The sequence below is a fragment of the Nerophis lumbriciformis genome, linkage group LG20, assembly GCF_033978685.3.
Source record: "Nerophis lumbriciformis linkage group LG20, RoL_Nlum_v2.1, whole genome shotgun sequence".
NCBI classification, from domain to species: domain Eukaryota; kingdom Metazoa; phylum Chordata; class Actinopteri; order Syngnathiformes; family Syngnathidae; genus Nerophis; species Nerophis lumbriciformis.
This window is the reverse complement of record NC_084567.2, coordinates 15,710,711-15,732,500: the sequence shown is the minus strand read 5'-3', so window position 1 is coordinate 15,732,500 and position 21,790 is coordinate 15,710,711. Positions and strand designations below refer to the sequence as shown.

The window sequence follows — 21,790 nt, the reverse complement described above, 5'->3', positions numbered from 1 at the left end:
CCGTCGACTTCGGCAACAGCCAGTTCTTCGGTTTCTCTGAGTTCTACTACTGCACCGAGGACGTTCTACGCATGGGCGGAGACTATAATGCTTCCAAGTATGCTCAAGCTGCCAAGGTAACCAGCACCAAGCAGGGATGCCTGGAACACCAGATTATACTGCCTACTTTTTCTGCCCCTCTCAAAATGTACAGTGGAACCTAGATTTACAAACTTGATTGGTTCGTGAATTGAAAAGTTTGTATAATGAAGTACATTTCTCGATAAGAAACAATGTAAATACGAGTAACGGGTTCCTATAGTCCATATTTTTAGCTGAAGTGTGTACACTTTGACACAATATATCAAACCAACATAACAAGGGGGTGATGGATCAACTTTCTCTTTATTAACAACAAGCTGCTGTGGTGCCCTCACAGACGATCAGAAATAATTAATTTTAACAACCATATTGCTACAAAAATTTTAGAAAGTAAAATTCACCATCAGTAATTTAACATCGCCAAAAAAGCAGCTCACGAGTGGATGGAGAGGGAGGGGCTGTGTGTGTACGTGTACTTTGGATGAGGCACCGATGAACGAGAGGTAGTCTTCTCCTCCGATGGAAAGTAAGTCCGCTTTCGCATATTATTTTTCTGTCACCATTAAAAACTTGCTGTGGTACGAAGCCGGATTCCTCAATCTCTCCAATATGAGCAAGCACAAAGTTCGTACGCAGAGGCATATTCGACGTGATCGAAAAGTTTTCAAACGGAGGGGTTTCACTGTACCTAATGTATTTTGTCAGTCAGTTCCCATGACAGCAGTTTGCATAATCATGTTTACAGAAATGACCACAGAGACAACCATTGCCAAAGTCTGATGTTTGACTTCATATAGTAGAGCAGAGGGACGACCTTCTACAGAGGACTCGCTGACACTCTCGCTTCACATTTTCAGAATTACTGCGCCACTCCGTGGAAGACTCTGAGTGAGCGCTTCGATTCCGGCTTGTACGCCTTTCACGCTGACCTCCACAGACTCAAGTAAGTTCCTTGAACATCTCGCCAAGTGCCAAATCAGCACCAAAGATGGTCTCAACAAATTGCTGACTAGACATGTCCCAATCAACATATTTGGCCTCTGATCTGATTTTCGAGTCCCATTCCGATACTTCGACAATAGATCATAGATCTGAAAAGGTTTGAAAGCGAGTAACTAAAGTAAACACAATAACTAGGGGTGGGTACCTAATCCGGTACTTTTTTGTACCGGGCACCGTTTCACGTCAAATCAAACGGAGACGCGTTTCGGGACCTGGGTTGCGCGTGACGTCACGCTCTTCGTACTTCGTCACTTGGCCGTCACTTCAGCGGCACTGAGAGCGGACCCAGCCAAACTGCCTCTAGGCCGGGGGCCGGCAATGCTCTTTAGCGCCGCCCTTGTGGCTCCCTGGAGCTTTTTCAAAATTGTGTGAAAATGTAAAACGATGAGGAAAAAAATATATTTTTTGTTTTAATATGGTTTCTGTAGGAGGACAAACATGACACAAACTTTCCTAATTGTTAGAAATCCCACTGTTTACATTAAACATGCTTCACTGATGAGAGTATTTGGCGCGCGCAACTTTGTCCTGATTTCAGAAGTCCTTGAAAACACCGTAGTTTGTTTACATGTTTCAACTTTCCTTGATGCTGCCACAGAAAGAAGTGTTTTATGCCACTCCTTCTTTGTCTCTATTTGTCCATCAAATGTTTTATGCTGTGCGTGAATCCACAAAGGTGAGCTTTGTGGATGTTATTGACTTGTGTGGAGTGCTTATCAGACATATTTGGTCACTGCATGACAGTAAGCTAATCGATGCTAATTATGCTAGCTGTATGTACATAATGCATCATTAAGCCTCGTATTTTAGGTATATTTGAGGCCATTTTATTTGTAGTTTCCGTTTCCTTCAACTTGAACACACATCTTTACCTTTGGCCATTCTAAGCCAGTCATTTGTAGGAGTTATCTCACCCTCTGAAAAGCCTCAATTTTAGTAATGTTCTCCAATGTTGTAAAAATGTGTAGAATAAATATTACATTTCAACATTTCTGTCAACGAAGATTTGCATCAACCTGTGACAGTCATTTTGATAGTAGGCTAATATTGACACTTACATCATGTGTTGCCTTCATTTTAACACTTATATAAGGCTTTACATTTTTTGCGGCTCCAGACAGATTTTATTTTTTTTAAATTTTTGGTCCAATGTGGCTCTTTCTTTCTTTTTTGGGTTGCCGACCCCTGCTCTTGGCAATGTTGCTATTTTCAATGCCAGCAAAGAAATTGACTCAAAAGACATTCCAACGTGAGTTAAGTAGGGCTCACTTGATGCTGATATACACTGGTTTTGCTTTTGCTGTTGACATGCTACTGATAAGCATTAGCGATTTTACATGGTGATTTCAACACCTCCAAATTAGTTTATGAAAACTACAACTAAGATGCACGTTACGATCAAACAGCTGCTGTGTAATAAGTACAATACTTACAGTACTAACACTTTTTAGGGCGCAGCAAAAACCGCTATCTGACGTTTTGAACTTGCAACTGTAATTGTTACATAATGTCATACTCGCAAATCAAACTGAGAAATTTGATGATACAACAACTGGACAGCAGTTTAAAAGTTGTAATAAAAATGAGATTTTATTAAAAACAATTCATATTTATTAACACACACAAGGACTGAAAACTAGTACCGGTATCGATTCCCAAGTACCCGGAAGTAATACCGTATCAATTCAAATATCAACAATCCACATCTCTAACAATAACACATTTTTACAAAGCTGATATTATTAAATTAAGAATTTGCAAGTATTATTTAAATCAGATAATGTATTACATTTGTGAATGCTTCAAAAGATATATATTTTAACAAAATAAAAGTTGATAATGCACAATAACTTAAACAAAACCAAAAAACTATGATTGGCTCACATTTAAATGACTTTGACTTTTGCTTTCTGCCATTCTGTATTCTGGAAAAACGACCAATATTGTTTCAATCGCTTTTGTATCGTTTATATACTGATACCACACTAGGTTTCGATAGTATCGAAATCTCCTACACCCCTACTTTACATTAAAGCGTTAGTGGTTAGCTTCTGGTGTCATCCTGCTCAGTGTGTTTTCATCATCCTTAAGTTGGAAGAAACTTTATTTTCCACCATGACTGTGAGGATTAGTATCTGAGAAGCTGCTCCACACTGTGGATAGATGGCACTTCCTCTCAAATTCCAGCCAGTGTTCCTGCAGTATTCTTCATGAACCATAAAGTCGTCTGTTGGCTCGGGCTGTATCGATTAATGTGTTCGAGTAATCGAATAAAACACACTTTATAGCTTCAATGCGTCTTTCAGGGGGATTTTTATTGTTACTCATTAGCATTAGCATTCAAACTAGACGCTAACACAACCTCACATTCGTTTGAATAAAACATTTGGAATGTAACTTTATTGTAATTGCTCTTAAATAGTACAACGTTTGTTTCTGGTACAACCAGACATACAGTTGACAGAACAGGAATACTGATAGGTTGCCACAAGGGCGGCTCCCCATAAAAAAAGATAGAAAAAATGGTTAAAAACGGTGGAGGAGGAGGAAAAACACGCAAATCCCAAACTAAGCACCTATGGGGGAAGGAGGGCTCAGTTTAAGACCAGAAGAAGATGGCGTTAGATGCCAAAATAGACTTTGACCTTGTTTTTGGAATTTGGGACATGCTCTCCCTGAGAGAGCATGAGAAGGTTGAGGTGGGCGGGGTTGAGATGGTGGGGGGTAGGGAGTAGCGGGGGGTGTATACTGTAGCGTCCCGGAAGAGTTAGTGCTGCAAGGGGTTCTGGGTATTTGTTCTGTTGTGTTTATGTTGTGTTACGGTGCGGATGTTCTCCCGAAATGTGTTTGTCATTCTTGTTTGGTGTGGGTTCACAGTGTGGCGTATATTTGTAACATTGTTAAAGTTGTTTATACGGCCACCCTCAGTGTGACCTGTATGGCTGTTGACCAAGTATGAATTGCATTCTCTTGTGTGTGTGAAAAGCCGTAGGTATTATTATGTGATTGGGCCGGCACGCAAAGGCAGTGCCTTTAAGGTTTATTGGCGCTCTGTTACGTCCGTGTACCACGACGCACAGCGGCCTTTTAAAAAGTCATAAATTTTACTTTTTGAAACCGATACCGATAATTTCCGAACAGATACCGATCATTTCTGATATTACATTTTAAAGCATTTATCGGCCGATAATATCGGCAGCCTGATATTATCGGACATCTCTAATTATAAATACATGACAGTGTAAAACACTGTATAGTTTTTATTGGTTATTTCTTCAGCTTGAGAACATGATGTAGACAAAGTCTCTGAGTCTGTCTGCATAAAGCCAAATATTTTGAAAGTAGATTGCATATTGTGTGTGGCACCTTGCGACAAGAACATGTTGATTGACAGTCTAAAAGTAACATATATGTAGAAAATGTAGAAATCGAATCGCAATGGAAATTTCGGAAAGAAAAACAGCAATGAGGAATTTGTCAAAATGCTGCACCTCTCTCATTGGAGCAGACTTTTTATTCTTTACGCTCACTAAACAGCGCGTAAAAGTAACAAAATACAAGTCAAAGCTTTTTTGTAGTCAAATCAGTACATAAATATAAATGTTGTGTTAATTTGACACACTTTTAGTTGCCATCTACTGCCGTGTTTTTATCAGAGCACATGCTGCTGTTTGCACAAACATCTCATTTTGGCAGTGTTTTGGGCTCCACACCGTGCCGTTGTAGTTGTTGTTGACTAGACTGTGTTCTCTTTCATGTTTGTTGATGTCTGCAGGAACCAGTGTTTCAAATCCGCATGGATGTATGAAGTATTACACTCAGGTTTCTCCTTCCCTACCGACTACAAAAACCTGAAAACTGCATCTTCGGTCTACGATAAGGAGGTCCAGTGGACTCTCGGAGCTATTCTCTTCCGAACACGTTTTCTGCCTTTGAGGTAATGCATCTTTTTTTGTTTGTTTGTTTATTTTTTTTAATTATTTTATCTTTTCAAAAAACACACACAATATTAATGAGTGTAATGAAATAGCACTGTATGGAACAATCGCAGTCCTGCAACACTTGGAGCAATTGAGCAGACATACACAACACTAAAAATACCGTAAATTCCAGGCTATAGAGCACACTGGCATTAAAGCCACACCCACCAATTTTTGTCATAAATAAATATTTTACATGTATTAGCCGCACCAGAGCATAAGCCGTAGATATATAATAATGATAATGTTTATTTACATACCTTAATTGTTTCCAAACGATGTCTGTAACACGGCAGTAAAACGGCTAATCAAACAAAACAGAAGTCATCGTCATGGACCCACTAGCTGCGGACGTTAGCTCTACAATCAGCTAAACAGACTCAATAACTCCACGGTGACGTCTTGGTGAATTTATAAAACTGAAACAACACAAAAGAATGGCATTGTAAGTAGGGCTGGGCGATATTGGCTTTTATTAATATCTCGATATTTTTAGGCCATATCGCGATATACAAGTTCAAGGTTCAAGGGTTTTATTCGTCACACCACAGTGAAATGCTTTTTTCCATGCTCTTCAGATATTGCGTACAGTGGGATCCAAACACTAGTTGCTGAATCTAATACACTAAATACAAAAAATACAACAATTTGAATAGCTCTGATGTACATTACTTACAAGACAATAAGTTGCACAATAAGTCCCAGTAGTTATGGTAGAAGTATCAGTACAAGTAAAAGTACAGTAGTCATATACAGTACCAGTGCAATATGAAATAGTATAACAGTATACACAGTATATACAGTATAGGAAGTAATACATATTAAGGTGTCTCCAGTACTTTTGGCAGTTGAGTAGTGACAGTAGTATGAACCAACAGTATGACTTCTTTATACTCTTGTTTTTACATTATTTACAGTCATTGAATGAAGAGTATTGTAGTCCAGTAATTACAGTGGTAAGTAAAGGGATTCTTGTGCGTCCGGTTTGTGCAATTGTGATAAAGTGTTAATCAGCGGTGCAGTTGAGCAGTCTGATGGCTTGGGGATAGAAGCTCCTCCTGAGTCTCTCCGTGTTGGCCATGAGACTCCGGTAGTGCTTGCCTGACTGCAGCAGTGAGAAGAGGCAGTTGCTTGGGTGGCTAGAGTCCCTCACTATCCTCTTGGTCTTGGATCTACACCGCCTGGTGTAGATGTTGCAGATGGTTGGGCGCACACCTCCGATGGTGCGCTCGGCTGATCTGGCCACTCTCTGCAGTCTGTTGCGGTCGTGTGCGGTGCTATTCCCAAACCAGGAGGTGATGTTTCCAGTCATGACACTCTCTGTTGTGCATGAGTAGAAGTTTCTGAGGATCTTGTGGTTTAGTTTGAACTTCCTGAGTCTCCTGAGGAAATAGAGACGCTGTCGTGCCTTTTTCACCACGTTGTCTATGTGTGTGGTCCAGGACAGGTCTTCTGATATTGTCACTCCGAGGTATTTGAAGTTGGTCACTCTCTCGACCAGCGTATCGTCTATGCTGAGTGGACTGTAAATCCTTGCCCCCCGTCTCCTAAAATGGTGGTGGTTCTCCTGACACCATAGTGCCAGGTTCTTCACTTCACTCAGGTAGGCCATCTCATCGTTACCGGAGATCAGGCCCACCACAGCTGTGTCGTCAGCAAATTTCACAATGGAGTTGGTGGTGTTTTTAGCCACACAGTCATATATATATATATATATATATATATATCTCAATATTTTGCCTTAGCCTTGAATGAACACTTGATGCATATAATAAGGCGCATTAAAGGAGTCATATTATTATTATTTTTTTAAATTGAAAACACTTCCTTGTGGTCTACATAACATGTAATGGTGGTTCTCTGGTCAAAATGTTGCATAGATGATGTTTATGGGGCCATGTCCTTCGCTATGTAATAAGTTACTGCGGACGTTATCTCCTTGTGTTTGTGACTATGTTTTTCATATGGTGTTGCTCTGTAAATGGAAGACGTCAGGCTCATTTGTCAGTGCAGGTTGTTTCGGCTTTTTTTTGGGTGTGGCACCGGCCGGAGATGTTAACGTTCTCTCGCGGGTGACTTTTTAAATGAAAGAACAAATTAGTAGTGCTGCTACCAATGTTCCCTCTAATTGTTCATGTGTGTGAGCAAACACAAAAACTCCCTGAGCATTCAGTGGAGCACATGTGAGCAACATCACACGTGGAAATACCAGCAGCACACCTGTCTCAAACCAATCTTTTATTATAACACTCAAATGAGAGGAGTCATTTTCATGAGATTATTTTGTAATATTAGTGATTTGGCCCACTTGTAAAAATAAAAGAAATCTTGTTTTTCATAAGCTATGGATTAGTATTGTACAATATGTCTGGGTGGGGGTCCTGCTTTGGAAATCATTTGTACCCCTTTCAGAGATCACATTTAGTTGCCCTTAAACATCCTCATGTTGCACAATGAAATGTAAGCATAGGATGAAGTGTGCATTCCTGTAACTTTCTCTAGTAACAGCATTCCATGATTAATATCAATAAATTAACATTAATAATAAATGACAGTAGAATAAGCACACGTATGACTGAAGAGTCATAGTGTTACTTTGTGTGGTTTGAGTTGTCCGACTTTTTGTGTGGCCATAAACGCACCAGTGGCTTAGTGGTACGCGTGTTGGTGGCAGATGACAAGTTGGTTTTGGCCTGGTTTGTACGGCAGAAAATGACTAGTTTTTTGAGATAGACGTTTTTTACTCATGTTTTTGGTGTGGTTATGGCCGAATATAAACAGTTTTGCTCAATAAAGTGATTGATATAATTCCTGTCCTCGAAGCATCTCGATAGACGTTACAATAATTGAACGGTGTTCAATTCAACGGTGTTGACGAACACCGTTAGGGCCGCTTGTTGTCACTGTCACTCAGAGTTGCATTGCAAAATTACACAGAATAAATGTGTTTATTTTGTTTAGAATTCAGATGGGATTTGATTTGGTGCGCGGCATATACAGTATTTGCTGTGCGCAGAGGACGCTTGAGCAGTGCGCACCTTAGAGGGAACGTTGGCTGCTACCTTTTGTAGCAACGCTTCTGCTGCATACTTTGCATATTACTGTTGTCTGCTGAATATCTTCCCGCTTGAAGCCAAACTACCGCCAGATGATGGACCCCGTGCTGTTTTTTTGGGGCATTAATTGTTCTTCCTCCATTTGTGATCAGTTTCGCACCTTCTCTTGTATTGTCACTTGCACCACTCTGCTTGTACCACCTGCCTCAGCTAACGTTACCCATGCTGCTACCTCTCTGCTGGGTGAGGGCGTAGGACGCTACACCCGCGACAGTATGTGACGTATGTAAGAAGGTGGACTTGTTTTACGCCCCTGTGAGAAGGAGAGACTAGAAAGAGTGAGAAACGCCTGTAGTGTAATGCCCGCAGCTTAAAGCATCTGCGTGACAACGTATACTCCAATATCACGATATCACGATATAATCATTTTCTATATCGCACAGAGGCAAACCCGCAATATATCGAGTATATCGATATATCGCCCAGCCCTAATTGTAAGCAATGTTACCTCAAATTTTCCATGTGTCTGAGCAAAGGCAAAAACTTCCAGAGCACAGTGTGAACAGACGTGCACACTGTGGCCACACCAGCATCACACCTGTCCCGAACCTGACTTAATAACAAGTTAAATATTTGATCATGGTAATCAAATGACAGCAGTCATTTTCATGAGATTATTTTCTAATGTAAGTGACTTCCATTGAAAATAACAAAACAATATTGTTTTTCATGAGCTGTGTACCAGTGTGTCTGGGTGGGGGTCCTACTTTGGAAAGAATGTGTACCCCTTTCAGAGATCTCATTTAATTCCCCTTAAAACATTCACATGTTGCACAATGAAATGTAAGCATGGGATAGAGTGTATACATTCCTGTGACTTTCTGTCTGTAAAATATATATTTTTATGAGCATTTCTGTAATCTAGTAACAGCATTTCATGATTAAAATCCATAAATTTACATTGTTAATACATGACAGTAGAATAAGCACTTGGGGTGTAACGGTACACAAAAATTTGGGTTCGGTACGTACCTCGGTTTGGAGGTCACGGTTCGGTTAATTTTCAGTACAGTAAGAAAACAACAAAATATACATTTTTTGGTTATTTATTTACCAAATTTGCAAAATCTTCCACCAAAAATATTTTTCTTAGTGGAATATTTGATGTGAAGTATTCGGAACCTTGGATAGGTCAATAATTCATAATAACATTGATTTTGATTCAATATTATGTTTTGAGCAATGACAGTTTGAAAGAAAAAAAAACAGCTTTGTTTTATTAGGTCAACATTGCAACTTTCTCTAAATTACATTTAACCTTTAAGCTTTTTTATTTCACTTTTGTTATGTTTTTGTTTATTTTAATAGTATTTTTAGAATGTGCCGTGGGCCTTGAAAACATTAGCTATGGGCCGCAAATGGCCTTCGGGGCACACTTTTGACATCCCTGCTATAGATAATAAAACATTAAATCTGATAAATCTATAAATAAAAAGCAGAAACTGGCGACGCATGCGCGTTTATCATAACTCTCTCGCTCTCTCTGTCTCTGCCCCTCCCTCACGAATGCTGCTGCGCACACACCTCCACAATTTGTTTTGTTTTTAACCCCTTCTTAACCCTGAACGTACATTGAAAATACACGCAACCCTAACTCAAATTGCCGGACATTTGAGGCATTCAAGAAACTCCACCCGGACAGCTCCGCAAAAGAGGACATGTCCGGTGAAAAGAGGACGAATGGTCAGTCTATCGTAGCCCGGTCGTTGCTAGCATGCCGTGTGTTGTGCCTCGGTGTGCATTGTTTACACAACGTGCGGTACGCTACTTAATATGTCCGTGTGGAAACTCGTTCGGTACACCTCCGAACTGAACCGAAACCCTCGTACCGAAACGGTTCAATACAAATACACGTACCGTTACACCCCTAATAAGCACACATCTGATTGAAGAGTGATTGTGTAACGACCTGGCATTTACACTAAATGTGTAGTGTTGGAGTTGTCTGACTTTTTGTGTGGCCCTGAATGCATCAGTGGCTGATATGACAGACGACAAAGAGTTGGTCTTGGCCCAGTTTGTACGGCACAAAATAACCAATTTTGCCAGATTGACGGTTTTTACTAATGTTTTTGTTGTGGTAACGGCCGAAAATAAAACTTTTGCTTTGTAAAAGTGATGGATTGAACTGATGTCCTCTTTAAAGAATCTCGAAAGACAGTGTTGACCATTATTGTTTCATCTGTTAGGGCCGCTTTGTCGTCACCAGTTACATTGCAAAATCCTACAGAACAAATACTTATGTTCATTTTGTTTACAGTTCAGATTGAGTTTTATTGTGTGCACAGAATAGATTTACTGTGCGCAGAGGATGCGTCAGAATTGCGCAGGCGCGTACCTTAGAGCAGTGGTTCTTAACCTTGTTGGAGGTACCGAACCCCACCAGTTTTCGCATTCACCGAACCCTTCTTTAGTGAAAAATAAAGACAAATTCAAGACAAAGTTATATGTTTTTGTATGGGGAACATATTCTAAGTAACAAAGACTTGATTTAGAGCTATTTGGACACTAGGGGAACATATTCTAAGTAGTAAAGACTTAATTTAGAGTTATTTGGTTAGGGTTAGGGTCAGGGTTAGAGGGTTAGGGTTATAATAAGGCTATGCCTAATAAGGCATTACTAAATACTTAATAATGACTAGTTAAGAGCCAATATGTTACTAATTTGCATGTTAATAAGCAACTAATTAATGGTGAATATGTTCCCCATACTAAAGTGTTACCATGTTTTTTTACTGGTGCATAAGATGAACCGTGCGTTCATGCACGGTTCATTCACCTTGTTCAAAGAACAAAACCAACACAGTGCATAAACTCACAACAAATTACACACCTGCAAACCAGTCAGCTGTTGCCGTATCCGTAATACGCCGATAGGGAGAAGTTTGTATTTACACGATGAGTCGGGTGTGTCTTGACCTCCGCCGAACCCCTGAGGCCAACTCACCAAACCCCAAGGGTTCGATCGAACCCAGGTTAAGAACCACTGCCTTAGAGGGAACCATGATTGTAAGTTAATAATACTAACAGACACTCGTAAATGTGTTAGCATATTAGCTAATGCTAACGACGCTAGCTTCATTACATTACGATAGCACGTACAAATATGCATGTAAACACTCCGACAGACATCACACATGGCATGGTTTAGTAAGTGTAAGTGGTTTTAGTTATATTGTAAAACGTATAAACATTGCTTGTAGTGATGAATGAGGAATGATTTTGAGCAGAAACGCTATGGACGGTTTTACTTCTGGTTTAAAGCAAAAACAGGAAGTGCATTTTCACCTGCAGTAGAGAAAACTCGTCCAAAAGATGGCGCCGTAGCACAAACAATATCACAACATTTAAGTGTCACTGCGGGCGTATATGAAAATTATTCGTAGAATACAAAACATTATGGCCACTAGCAAAGAAAAATCCATAAATTAGTCGCGGGGTTCAAAGCGTGGGAGAAAATTAGCGGGTTGTAATCTGGAATTGACGGTAACAAAAAGGTCAAACAAAAATGAATACTAACAGTATATCAATAAAGATAGGAACGTTGGTTAAAACAAACAAACAAACAAACGACTTATTATCACTCATTTTCATCGCAGTCATTATTTTGTTTGATTGCAGGGACATCCAACAAGAAAGTCTGAAAGGTGTGCACTATCAATGGCGGCACAGCTTCTCCTTCACCAACAACCACTACTTACTCCTGGTCTGCGTCTTCATCGTCCTCCTCTCCATCGTGCTCTACTTACTGCGACTTCGCCGAATACACCGGCGTCCCCCACAGCGCTGCTCGCCTTCGTCCGTGCCGTGGCTGGAGGACGGCTTCGGATCGCCCACGCTCCCCATCATTCTCTAAACCAGTGGTTCTCAAACTTTTTATCACCAGGTACCACCCCAGAACATACTTGGCTCTCCAAATACCGCTATCATCCCATACGTTAAAAATACAGTAGTGTAGTAGGCCTAAGTATCCATTAAAACAAAGCAGAGGTTTCATTTAACAAGTATATTTATGGTATTTTCCGGACTATAAGCCGCACCCACTACATTTTAGAAGAAAAAATATGTTTCCAAATATTAGTCGTAGATATAAACGTTGAGAAATTAGTTATTTGCAAAGAAATATTTTGTAAATGTTGTACATACCTTAATTGTTTTCAAACGGTGTCTGTAAACATGGCAGTAAAACGGCTGATCAAACAAAACAGAAGTCATCGTCATTGGCCAACTAGCTGCGCAAGCTAGCTCTCCAATCAGCTAAACAGACTAAGTAACTCCACGGTGACATTTTGGTGAATTTACTGAGGAATTTGTGAAACTGAACCAATACAAAAAGAATGCCATTGTAAGTTAATAATAGCAACACAGACACTCGTAAACGTGTTAGCGTATTAATTAATGCCAACGACGCTTGCATCCTTACATAAAGATAGCACGTACAAATACGCATGAAGACTCTCCTACAGACATTTAGTAAGTATAAACAATTTTTGTTATATTGTTACAACTAGAAACGTTGCTTGGAGTGATGAATTAGGAATCCGTACGAGTAGAAACGCTACGGATGGCTATAAAGACGGAAGGGTACATCCGGTTCATAGCTTTAAACAGCAGGAAACACTGTGTAGACGTTCACCCAACAGCACCTGCAGTGATCGACCGATTCCAAAAGATGGCGCCATAGCACAAACAATAACACACCATGTCAACGTATTTGCGTGGGTTTTCTAAAAAGTATTTGTAATGAAGAAAAATCTGTCAATTAGCCTGCAAAGCGCAGGAAAAAAGTAGCGGCTCATAGTCCGGAATTTACGGTCGCACTTTGGCCACTGTAACATCACACGCAGTTTGAACGGTAACACTGTGTCTGAATGTCGAATTGGTTCTTTGGCGTACCATTGATTGATTGATTGATTGAGACTTTTATTAGGTTGCACAGTGAAATACATATTCCGTACAATTGACTACTAAATGGTAACACACCAATACGTTTTTCAACTTGTTTAAGTCGGGGTCCACTTAAATGGATTCATGATACAGATATATACTATCAGATATATACTATCATCATAATACAGTCATCACACAAGATAATCATCAGGGTATATACATTGAATTATTTACATTATTTACCACCACAGGTTGAGACTCACTGCTTTCCACTACAGCTCCGCGTCGCTTCTTCAAGAGTGTTCTACACAAATGTGAGCGAGGGGTCTCGGGCAGAAGGTCTGTTTGACTTACTTTCGCTCATTTTCCCATAAAAGAGCAACTCTCTACAAAAGTTGTCCGTATTACGTTTGTAGGCGTCTTTTCTGACGTGGGCATTCGCCTCCTGCCTTTTCAGGAGCACTTTTTTTTTTTTTTTTTTAAAGCTGCAAATGAGCACTTGTCCTTTCTACGTGCACCACAGGACGTCATGATAATAATAATAATAATGCTGGTACTGTTTATGTTCTGACCATATATTGTGCAATACCTGTCTTGTCACTGGACTCCTCGGTCTGGACTGCCATTCTCGCTCACACACTTTTTTGTCCTCTTGCCAAGCATCGGGTGCTTGTGCGACTTTACAATGTGCTTCGTTTTCGGAAGCTCTCATGTGTGTGTGTGTGTGTGTGTGTGTGTGTGTGTGTGTGTGTGTGTGTGTGTGTGTGTGTGTGTTCTTGTATTTCTACCCTTCTTGAGACATCAACAAGGAAAAGTACCTTCCATATGAGGACCGGTGAACAAGTTAGGACATAAATCATGGTCCCAATACGGACAACCATTGCATCTATTAGAGAGTCAAATACTAGAGTCCGTGAACATTGCTCCAAAGTCAGGATTTTTGGTTGATTTAATGTGCATACAAAAGTAAACATTGACAGGTGCAAAGGCAGCAATATATGATAAAACAAGACGGCAGATAAAGAAGGACTTCCCTATTCATCCACGAAACAACCCGCCAGGTGAACAACTGATTTTACGACTCCTGGTACTGACGTAAGACAACCCACTTCCCATATGTGACCATTGGATGAACAAATACACTACGGTACTAAGACTATAGTGGCCATTAACAGTTAGCGTCTACAGCTGGGTTGCCCAAAGTGCGGCACAGGGGCCATCTGTGGTCCGTGACTCCTTTGTCATCGACCTTAAGCACATTACAAATAACAAAAAATAGAGATCTCATTTGCACTCATTTGGTGGTGAAATCTATCAAAATGAGGGTGGTCCCAAAAAGGAGGGATTTTTTAAATTGACTCTGTGTCTCTTTTAAAAGTGCTCCCCCTTTGGTCAACATATGAAATAACAAGTGTGTGTAAAAATTTGAAGTGCTCCCCCTCTGGCCAACATATGTAATAACAAGTGTGTGTAAGAAATTGAAATGCCCCCCTTTGGCCAAAATGTATTTAAAAAATATGTATATAGAGGCATACTGTAATAACTTTAAGTAAATAATGAAGACTATAAACCCATCCAGCCATCCATTTGCTACCGCTTATTCCCTTTGGGGTCGCGGGGGGTGCTGGAGCCTATCTCAGCTACAATCGGGCGGAAGGCGGAGTACACCCTGGACAAGTCGCCATCTCATCGCAGAAGACTATAAACAAATTACAAAAAAAAAATAATATTAACTAAAAGCTTGCCTTTTTCATATTTGCATAGTATGTATATATTATTAATGTTGTAAATACAAATCTTTATATATCTAGAAAGGGTGGTCCTAAAGAGGTAGGCATTTTTTGGAGGTCTCAAGAAGGTAACAAATACAAGATTGTGTGCGTGTGCGTGTTCTTGTATGTCTGCCCTTCTTGAGACATCAACAAGGAAAACTACCTTCCATATGAGGACCGGTGAACAAGTTAGGACCTAAGTCATGGTCCCAATACGGAAAACCATTGCATCTAATAGAGAATGTCTCATTTGCACCCCTGGTGGTGAAATCTATCAAAATTAGGGTGGTCCCAAAAAGGAGTGATTTTTCAAATTGACTGTCTGTTTTAAAAGTGCTCCCCCTCTGGTCAACATATGAAATAACAAGTGTGTGTAAGAAATTAAAATGTCCCCTCTTGGCCAAAATTTATTTAAAAAAAATTAAAAGAATATGTATATAGAGACATACTGTAATAATGAAGTAAATAATGATTTAAAAAACAATTACAAAAAAATAAATATGAACTAAAAGCTTAACTTTTTAAAATTTACATGGTATGTATGTAATATTAATGTTGTAAATACAAATCTTTATATATCTAGGAAGGGTAGTCCTAAAGAGGTAGGAATTTTTCGTAGGTCTCAAGAAGGTAAGAAATACAAGAATGTGTGTGTGTGTGAGAGGATACAGAGTTGATATAATGCAATGTTTGCACAGTGTTGTCACATTGCAATAAGTCATAATAAAGCTTTTATGGATTACAAAGATTGTTCATTTTAAACATTTGTTCACTCCCTGTTCTCAATTTGTAACCATTTAAAGAAATAATAAACGTTCTCAAATAGTTTTTTAAGTTGTAATTTAGATAATGAGATGAATAAGATCTAATTATTCAATAAGGTTTAAAATATCAGGATTCTCCTGATTACTTTGTGAACACTTTCTTAAAGTGGATTCATCTATGCCATAATTGTATTCCACATGCAGATATACTAAAGGTTTCAAGTGTCGTACGTGCATACAAATGTTTTAAGTTACATTTTTCTCTTTTGTTAAGAATTGTTGTACATTCTTGGGTAGCATGTTATTTGCTTTGTGCATCATTTTAGCGGTTTGCAAATGCACCAAATCATTGAATATTTTAGATTCTCTATATCCAACATTATGTATTATTCTAACTGATCTTTTTGTGTAACACTGTTAGTGAACGAAGTGTACTTTTGTAGTTACTTCCCCATATTTCTGCACAATTACTCAGATATTATTAAGCATTCAAGAATGTACTGTATATTGTTTTGTCCAAATCCCACTATTTTATGTTGTGTATTTTTTACATGACGTTCATGTTGTCTATTATTATACCCAAAAATGTGTTTTCTTTTACCCTTTCAATTAGAGATGTCCGATAATATCGGCCTGCCAATATTATCGTCCGATAAATGCTTTAAAATGTAATATCGGAAATTATTGGTATCGTTTTTTTTTTATTATCGGCATCGGTTTTTTTTGTTTTTTTAAATTAAACCAACATCAAAAACACAAGATACACCAACCCAAAAAACCTCCCTCACCCATTTACACTAATTCACACAAAAGGGTTGTTTCTTTCTGTTATTAATATTCTGGTTCCTACATTATATATCAATACAGTCTGCAAGGGATACAGTCCGTAAGTTGTGCTGCTGGTCCACTAATAGTACTAACCTTTAACAGTTAATTTGACTCATTTTCATGAATTACTAGTTTCTATGTAACTGTTTTTATATTGTTTTACTTTCTTTTTTATTCAAGAAAATGTTTTTAATGTATTTATCTTATTTTGTTTTATTAATATTTTAAAAAAGGACCTTATCTTCACCATACCTGGTTGTCCAAATTAGGCATAAAAATGTGTTAATTCCACGACTGTATATATCAGTATCGGTTGATATCGGTATCGGTAACTAAAGAGTTGGACAATATCGGGATATCGGCTAAAAGCCATTATCGGACATCCCTACTTTCAATGTCTACTCCGTCTATTTGTATTTGTGTTTGACTTTCCCTTCTACTGTTACCGAGTAACATTATTTTAGTTTCACTGAGATTCAAAGATGTTTTTGTCAAACCATCTCTTTAATTTGTTCATCCATCCATTTCCTTCCGCTTATCTGAAGTGGGGTTTCGGGGGCAGCAGCCCAAGCAGAGAAGCCCAGACTTCCCTTGAAATGTTGGCTCTGTATCCACATTGGTTCTCTGCATGTGTTCCACTTTTATTTAGGAATGTATCCAATTTGCTCTTAAATAGTTTTTCAATCATTTTAGAAAAATAGTGGACGTATGGAAAGTATCCAGTAACAAACGTGTCCGCATCATTTAGCTTAAAGCTCATCTTGAATGAATTATCGTGGCCGCTAGGTGTTGCCAAAAACAATTCCCACTCAACTTCAAGACAGCATAAGTTTGTCATAAGGTTAGTGTTTGTTTATAACATTCAAAGTATATACTTTGAGTTGTGCTGATATCATGTCTGGTTAATATCGGTGTTGTATCAAGGCTCCAAGCTGTGTTGTTGTTTTTTTGGAAGTGAAAAAGTTTAATCGTGACACCCCTATTAATAATAATAATAATAATATTAATAATGCGATAACTGCGATGAGGTGGCGACTTGTCCAGGATGTACCCCGCCTTCCACCCGATTGTAGCTGAGATAGGCTCCAGCGCCCCCCACGACCCCGAAGGGAATAAGCGGTAGAAAATGGATGGATGGATTATTAATAATTATATTAATAATTAAAATAGTAATAATTTTAATTATAATGTATAATTAATTAAATAAATTACTTAAAAAAAATACATATATAATTTTAGTTAAAAATGATCATATATAATCAATACATTTTGAATAATAATAAAAATAATTTAAAGTTGTGCTGGTATCATGTCGGGTTAATATCGGTATCAGCCAATATGCAAGGCTCCAATCTGTGGGTTTTTTTTAGAAGTGAAAAAGTTGAATCGTGACACCCCTATTAATAATAATAATAATATTACTAATACAAATAGTAATATTTTTTATGTATAATTGATTAAATACATTATAAAACATTTACTATATATATATATATATATATATATATATATAATTTTTGTAAAAAATTATGTATAATCAATACATTTTGAATAATGATAAAAAATAATTTATAGTTGTGCTGATATCATGTCGGGTTAATATCGGTATCGGCCAATACTCAAGGCTCCATTCTGTTGTTTTTTTTTGGAAGTGAAAAAGTTGAATCGTGACACCCTTAATAATAATAATAATAATATAAATAGTAATATACATTTTAATAATAATGTAAAATTGATTAAATAAATTAGAAAACATTAAAAAATATATTATAATTTTAGTAAAAATGTATCATATATAATCAATACATTTTGAAGAATATTAAAAATAAATAGTAATTTTATAGTTGTGCTGATATCATGTCGGGTTAATATCAGTATCGGCCAATACTCAAGGCTCCAATCTGTGTTTTGGTTTTTTTTTGGAAGTGAAAAAGTTGAATCGTGATACCCCTAATAATAATAGTTAAAGTTAAAGTACCAATGATTGTCACACACACACTAGGTGTGGTGAAATTTGTCCTCTGCATTTGACCCAACCGCTTGTTCACCCCCTGGGAGGTGAGGGGAGCAGTGGGCAGCAGCGGTGCCGCACCCGGGAATCATTTTTGGTGATTTAACCCCCAATTCCAACCCTTGATGCTGAGTGCCAAGCAGGGAGGTAATGGGTCCCATTTTTATAGTCTTTGGTATGACTCGGCCGGTAATAATAATAATAATATAAATAGTAATATACATTTTAATAATAATGTAAAATTGATTAAATAAATTAGAAAACATTTAAAAATATATATATTATAATTTTAATAAAAAAGTATCATATATAATCAATACATTTTGAAGAATATTAAAAATAAATAGTAATTTTATAGTTGTGCTGATATCATGTCGCATTAATACCGGTATCGGCCAATACTCAAGGCTCCAATGGGTATTTTTTTTTTGGAAGTGAACAAGTTTAATCATGACACTACTATTAATATTATTATTATTATTATTAATATATTAATAATATAAAGTATGATATGTTGCTAATATACACTAAAGGCTCTGAAATGTCTTTAAATAACTTTTTATTGTTTTTATATCAATTCCATTACAATCAGTTTGGGATTTATTTTGATTATTTCCGTCAAGAACATAGAGTTGGGATATCTCTATGGTGTCATTCCGCTCCTCAATTGACCCGGGATTTGGAACCCTTACCTCCAGATTTGGCCCAGAATTATAAAGTAGTTAGTGATATTTTTAACTACTTCATTCATGTTGTATTCATGTACTTTTCCATCTGGCACTCAAATGTGGAGCATTCCTGCTTTACAGTAGATTTCCGAGTTCTGTTTGTCAAGGCCAACGTTCCCGTAACCGGTCTGGCAAGTAGAAGGAACAAAAGCTGTGTAATAATGGTGATGTCATCATGACATGCCCACATTGACTGTTGCTTATCTTTATGGTTATTAGTTTTTGGTCAGCATCAAACCCAACATGTGGTCACGTCCTTCCTGATGCTAAAATGCTAACAGTTAGCATGCATAAAGTACCAAGATATATCACCTAAAAACATTAGCATGTGTTTAGTACAAAGTTGTTTGACTCGGAGGTGTACGGCTGTAACATGAGTTTAAAAGGTTAGCGTGCTAACGTTAGCATGTTTGGGTTAGACAGCATAACCTGCAGCAGCCCGAGCCTCTAACCTAAACCCTCTATTTGTTCAAAGCTTCATGGTAAACAAATTCTTACCGTATGATGTCGCCAAAACATCAAAGTAGTAAACATGAGTGTGCAGTCAGGTCGAGACCCCGATGAGGACGACGAGCATACAGATGAGCTTCCCTGAGACGGGTTCTCACAATTTGTGCAGAAATTATTTGGTTATGCACATCAATTGTTGCAGCAGCTGTCCGGGTGGCTGGTCTCAGACAATCATGGAAGTGCTTCTGCTGAATGTGGAGGTCTGCGGTTATGAGGCCGGTTGGATGTACCGCCAAATTCTCTGATACAGCTAATGGTAGAGAAATGAACATTCGATTCACGGGCAACAACTGGACGCTCCCTGAAAACATGCGACACCTGTGGCATTGTGCTGTGTGGTAAAACTGCACATTTCAGAGTGGCCTTTTATTGTGGCACACCTGTGCAATAACCATACTGTTTAATCAGTACCTTGATATGCCACACCTGTGAGGTGGGGTGGATTATCTTGGCAAAGAAGAAATGCTCACTAACACAGATTCGGGTCAGCTGTAGCCTATTCTGCACTGTATATTTTTGTATATTATAAAGGCCTTTTGTTAATTTAAAGCACAATTGTTAGCCAATTAATCATCCATCCATCCATTTTCTGCCGCTTATTCCCTTCGGGGTCGCGGGGGCGCTGGAGCCTATCTCTGCTACAATTGGGCAGAAGGCGGGGTACACCCTGGACAAGTCGCTATCTCATCGCAGGGCCAACACAGATAGACAGACAACATTCACACTCACATTCACACACTAGGGCCAATTTAGTGTTGCCAATCAACCTATCCCCAGGTGCATGTCTTTGGAGGTGGGAGGAAGCCGGAGTACCCGGAGGGAACCCACGCAGTCACGGGGAGAACATGCAAACTCCACACAGAAGGATCCCGAGCTTGGGATTGAACACAAGACTACTCAGCACCTTCGTATTGTGAGGCAGACGCACTAACCCCTCTTCCACCGTGCTGCCCCCAATTAATCATGACTATTTTAATTATTATATCATCATACAATACCTGGGAAAAATATGTGTATTTATTACACTAAGATTAATCCAAATCATAAAAGAAAATAATTTACACACTCTCATTGTTTCGTATACATTTTAGTAATATTTTTAATGGCTGTACGGCCTTTTTATATATACTTAAGTATTTATACGTTTTTAAATATGAATTATATTTATTATACGATGAACGTATTTATCGTATACAGTATTCTGTACATTTTTGTTACAATAGTTTTGGTAACGTGTTATAAAGACCTGTTTCCGAAACTGAGAACAAACAAAAAAACAATGCAATGTTTAGTCATAATTATGAGACGAAAAAAGTCATAATTATGAGATAAAAAGCCATAATTACGAGACAAAAAGTCGAAACTATGATATAAAAAGGCATAATTATTAGATAAAAAGTCAAAATTATGAGATAACAAAATAACTTTGAGATAAAAAGTCGAAATTATGAGTGTTGTAGTATATTTATTGTTTTTGTTATATATATATATAAATATATGTGTATATATATATGAGTGTATATATATGAGTGTATATATATATATATATATACATATCGAGTATATATGTATACAGTATAAAATATATATATGTGTATGTATATAGTATAAAATATATATATATCGAGTATATATGTATACAGTATAACATGTTTAATATATATATGTGTATATATAGTATAAAATATATATAGAGTATAACATATATATAGAGAGAGTTTATAAATATACAGTAGAAAATATATGAGTATATGTAGAGTATATACTGTATATATACACAGTATACAATATTATTTATATATGAGTATATACAGTATATAGAGAGTATATATATACAGTATAATATATATATATATATACACATACAGTATATATATACAGTATACATATATATATAGAGTGTATATATATAGGATGTGTATAGAGTGTATGTATATATATATATATATATAAATTCACACACACACACACACTCTCTCACACACACACACACACATATATATATATATATATATACAGTATGTACATAAACATTTACAAAAATATATGTTAAAAATATTATTTATATATATATATATATATATATATATATATATATATATATATAT

At 37.6% G+C, this 21,790-nt stretch overlaps 1 protein-coding gene across 3 annotated transcripts in view; it reads left to right on the top strand.

The window, feature by feature from the left end:
* Positions 1-15,641, top strand: part of entpd4 (ectonucleoside triphosphate diphosphohydrolase 4) — a 37,293-nt gene extending 21,652 nt beyond the window's left edge. The window contains exons 10-14 of one of the 3 annotated variants that reach the window (XM_061980525.1): positions 1-116; positions 939-1,024; positions 4,859-5,020; positions 11,801-12,065; positions 13,321-15,637. The exon at positions 1-116 is cut by the window's left edge and continues 209 nt beyond it. In XM_061980525.1, the coding sequence (XP_061836509.1) occupies positions 1-116; positions 939-1,024; positions 4,859-5,020; positions 11,801-12,035 (599 nt within the window). In that variant the 3' untranslated portion in view covers positions 12,036-12,065; positions 13,321-15,637. Of the gene's footprint in view, positions 117-938; positions 1,025-4,858; positions 5,021-11,800 lie in introns of all 3 variants that reach the window. The other 2 variants (XM_061980524.1, XM_061980527.1) reach the window with 2 other exon arrangements.
* Positions 15,642-21,790: the final 6,149 nt, after the last annotated feature.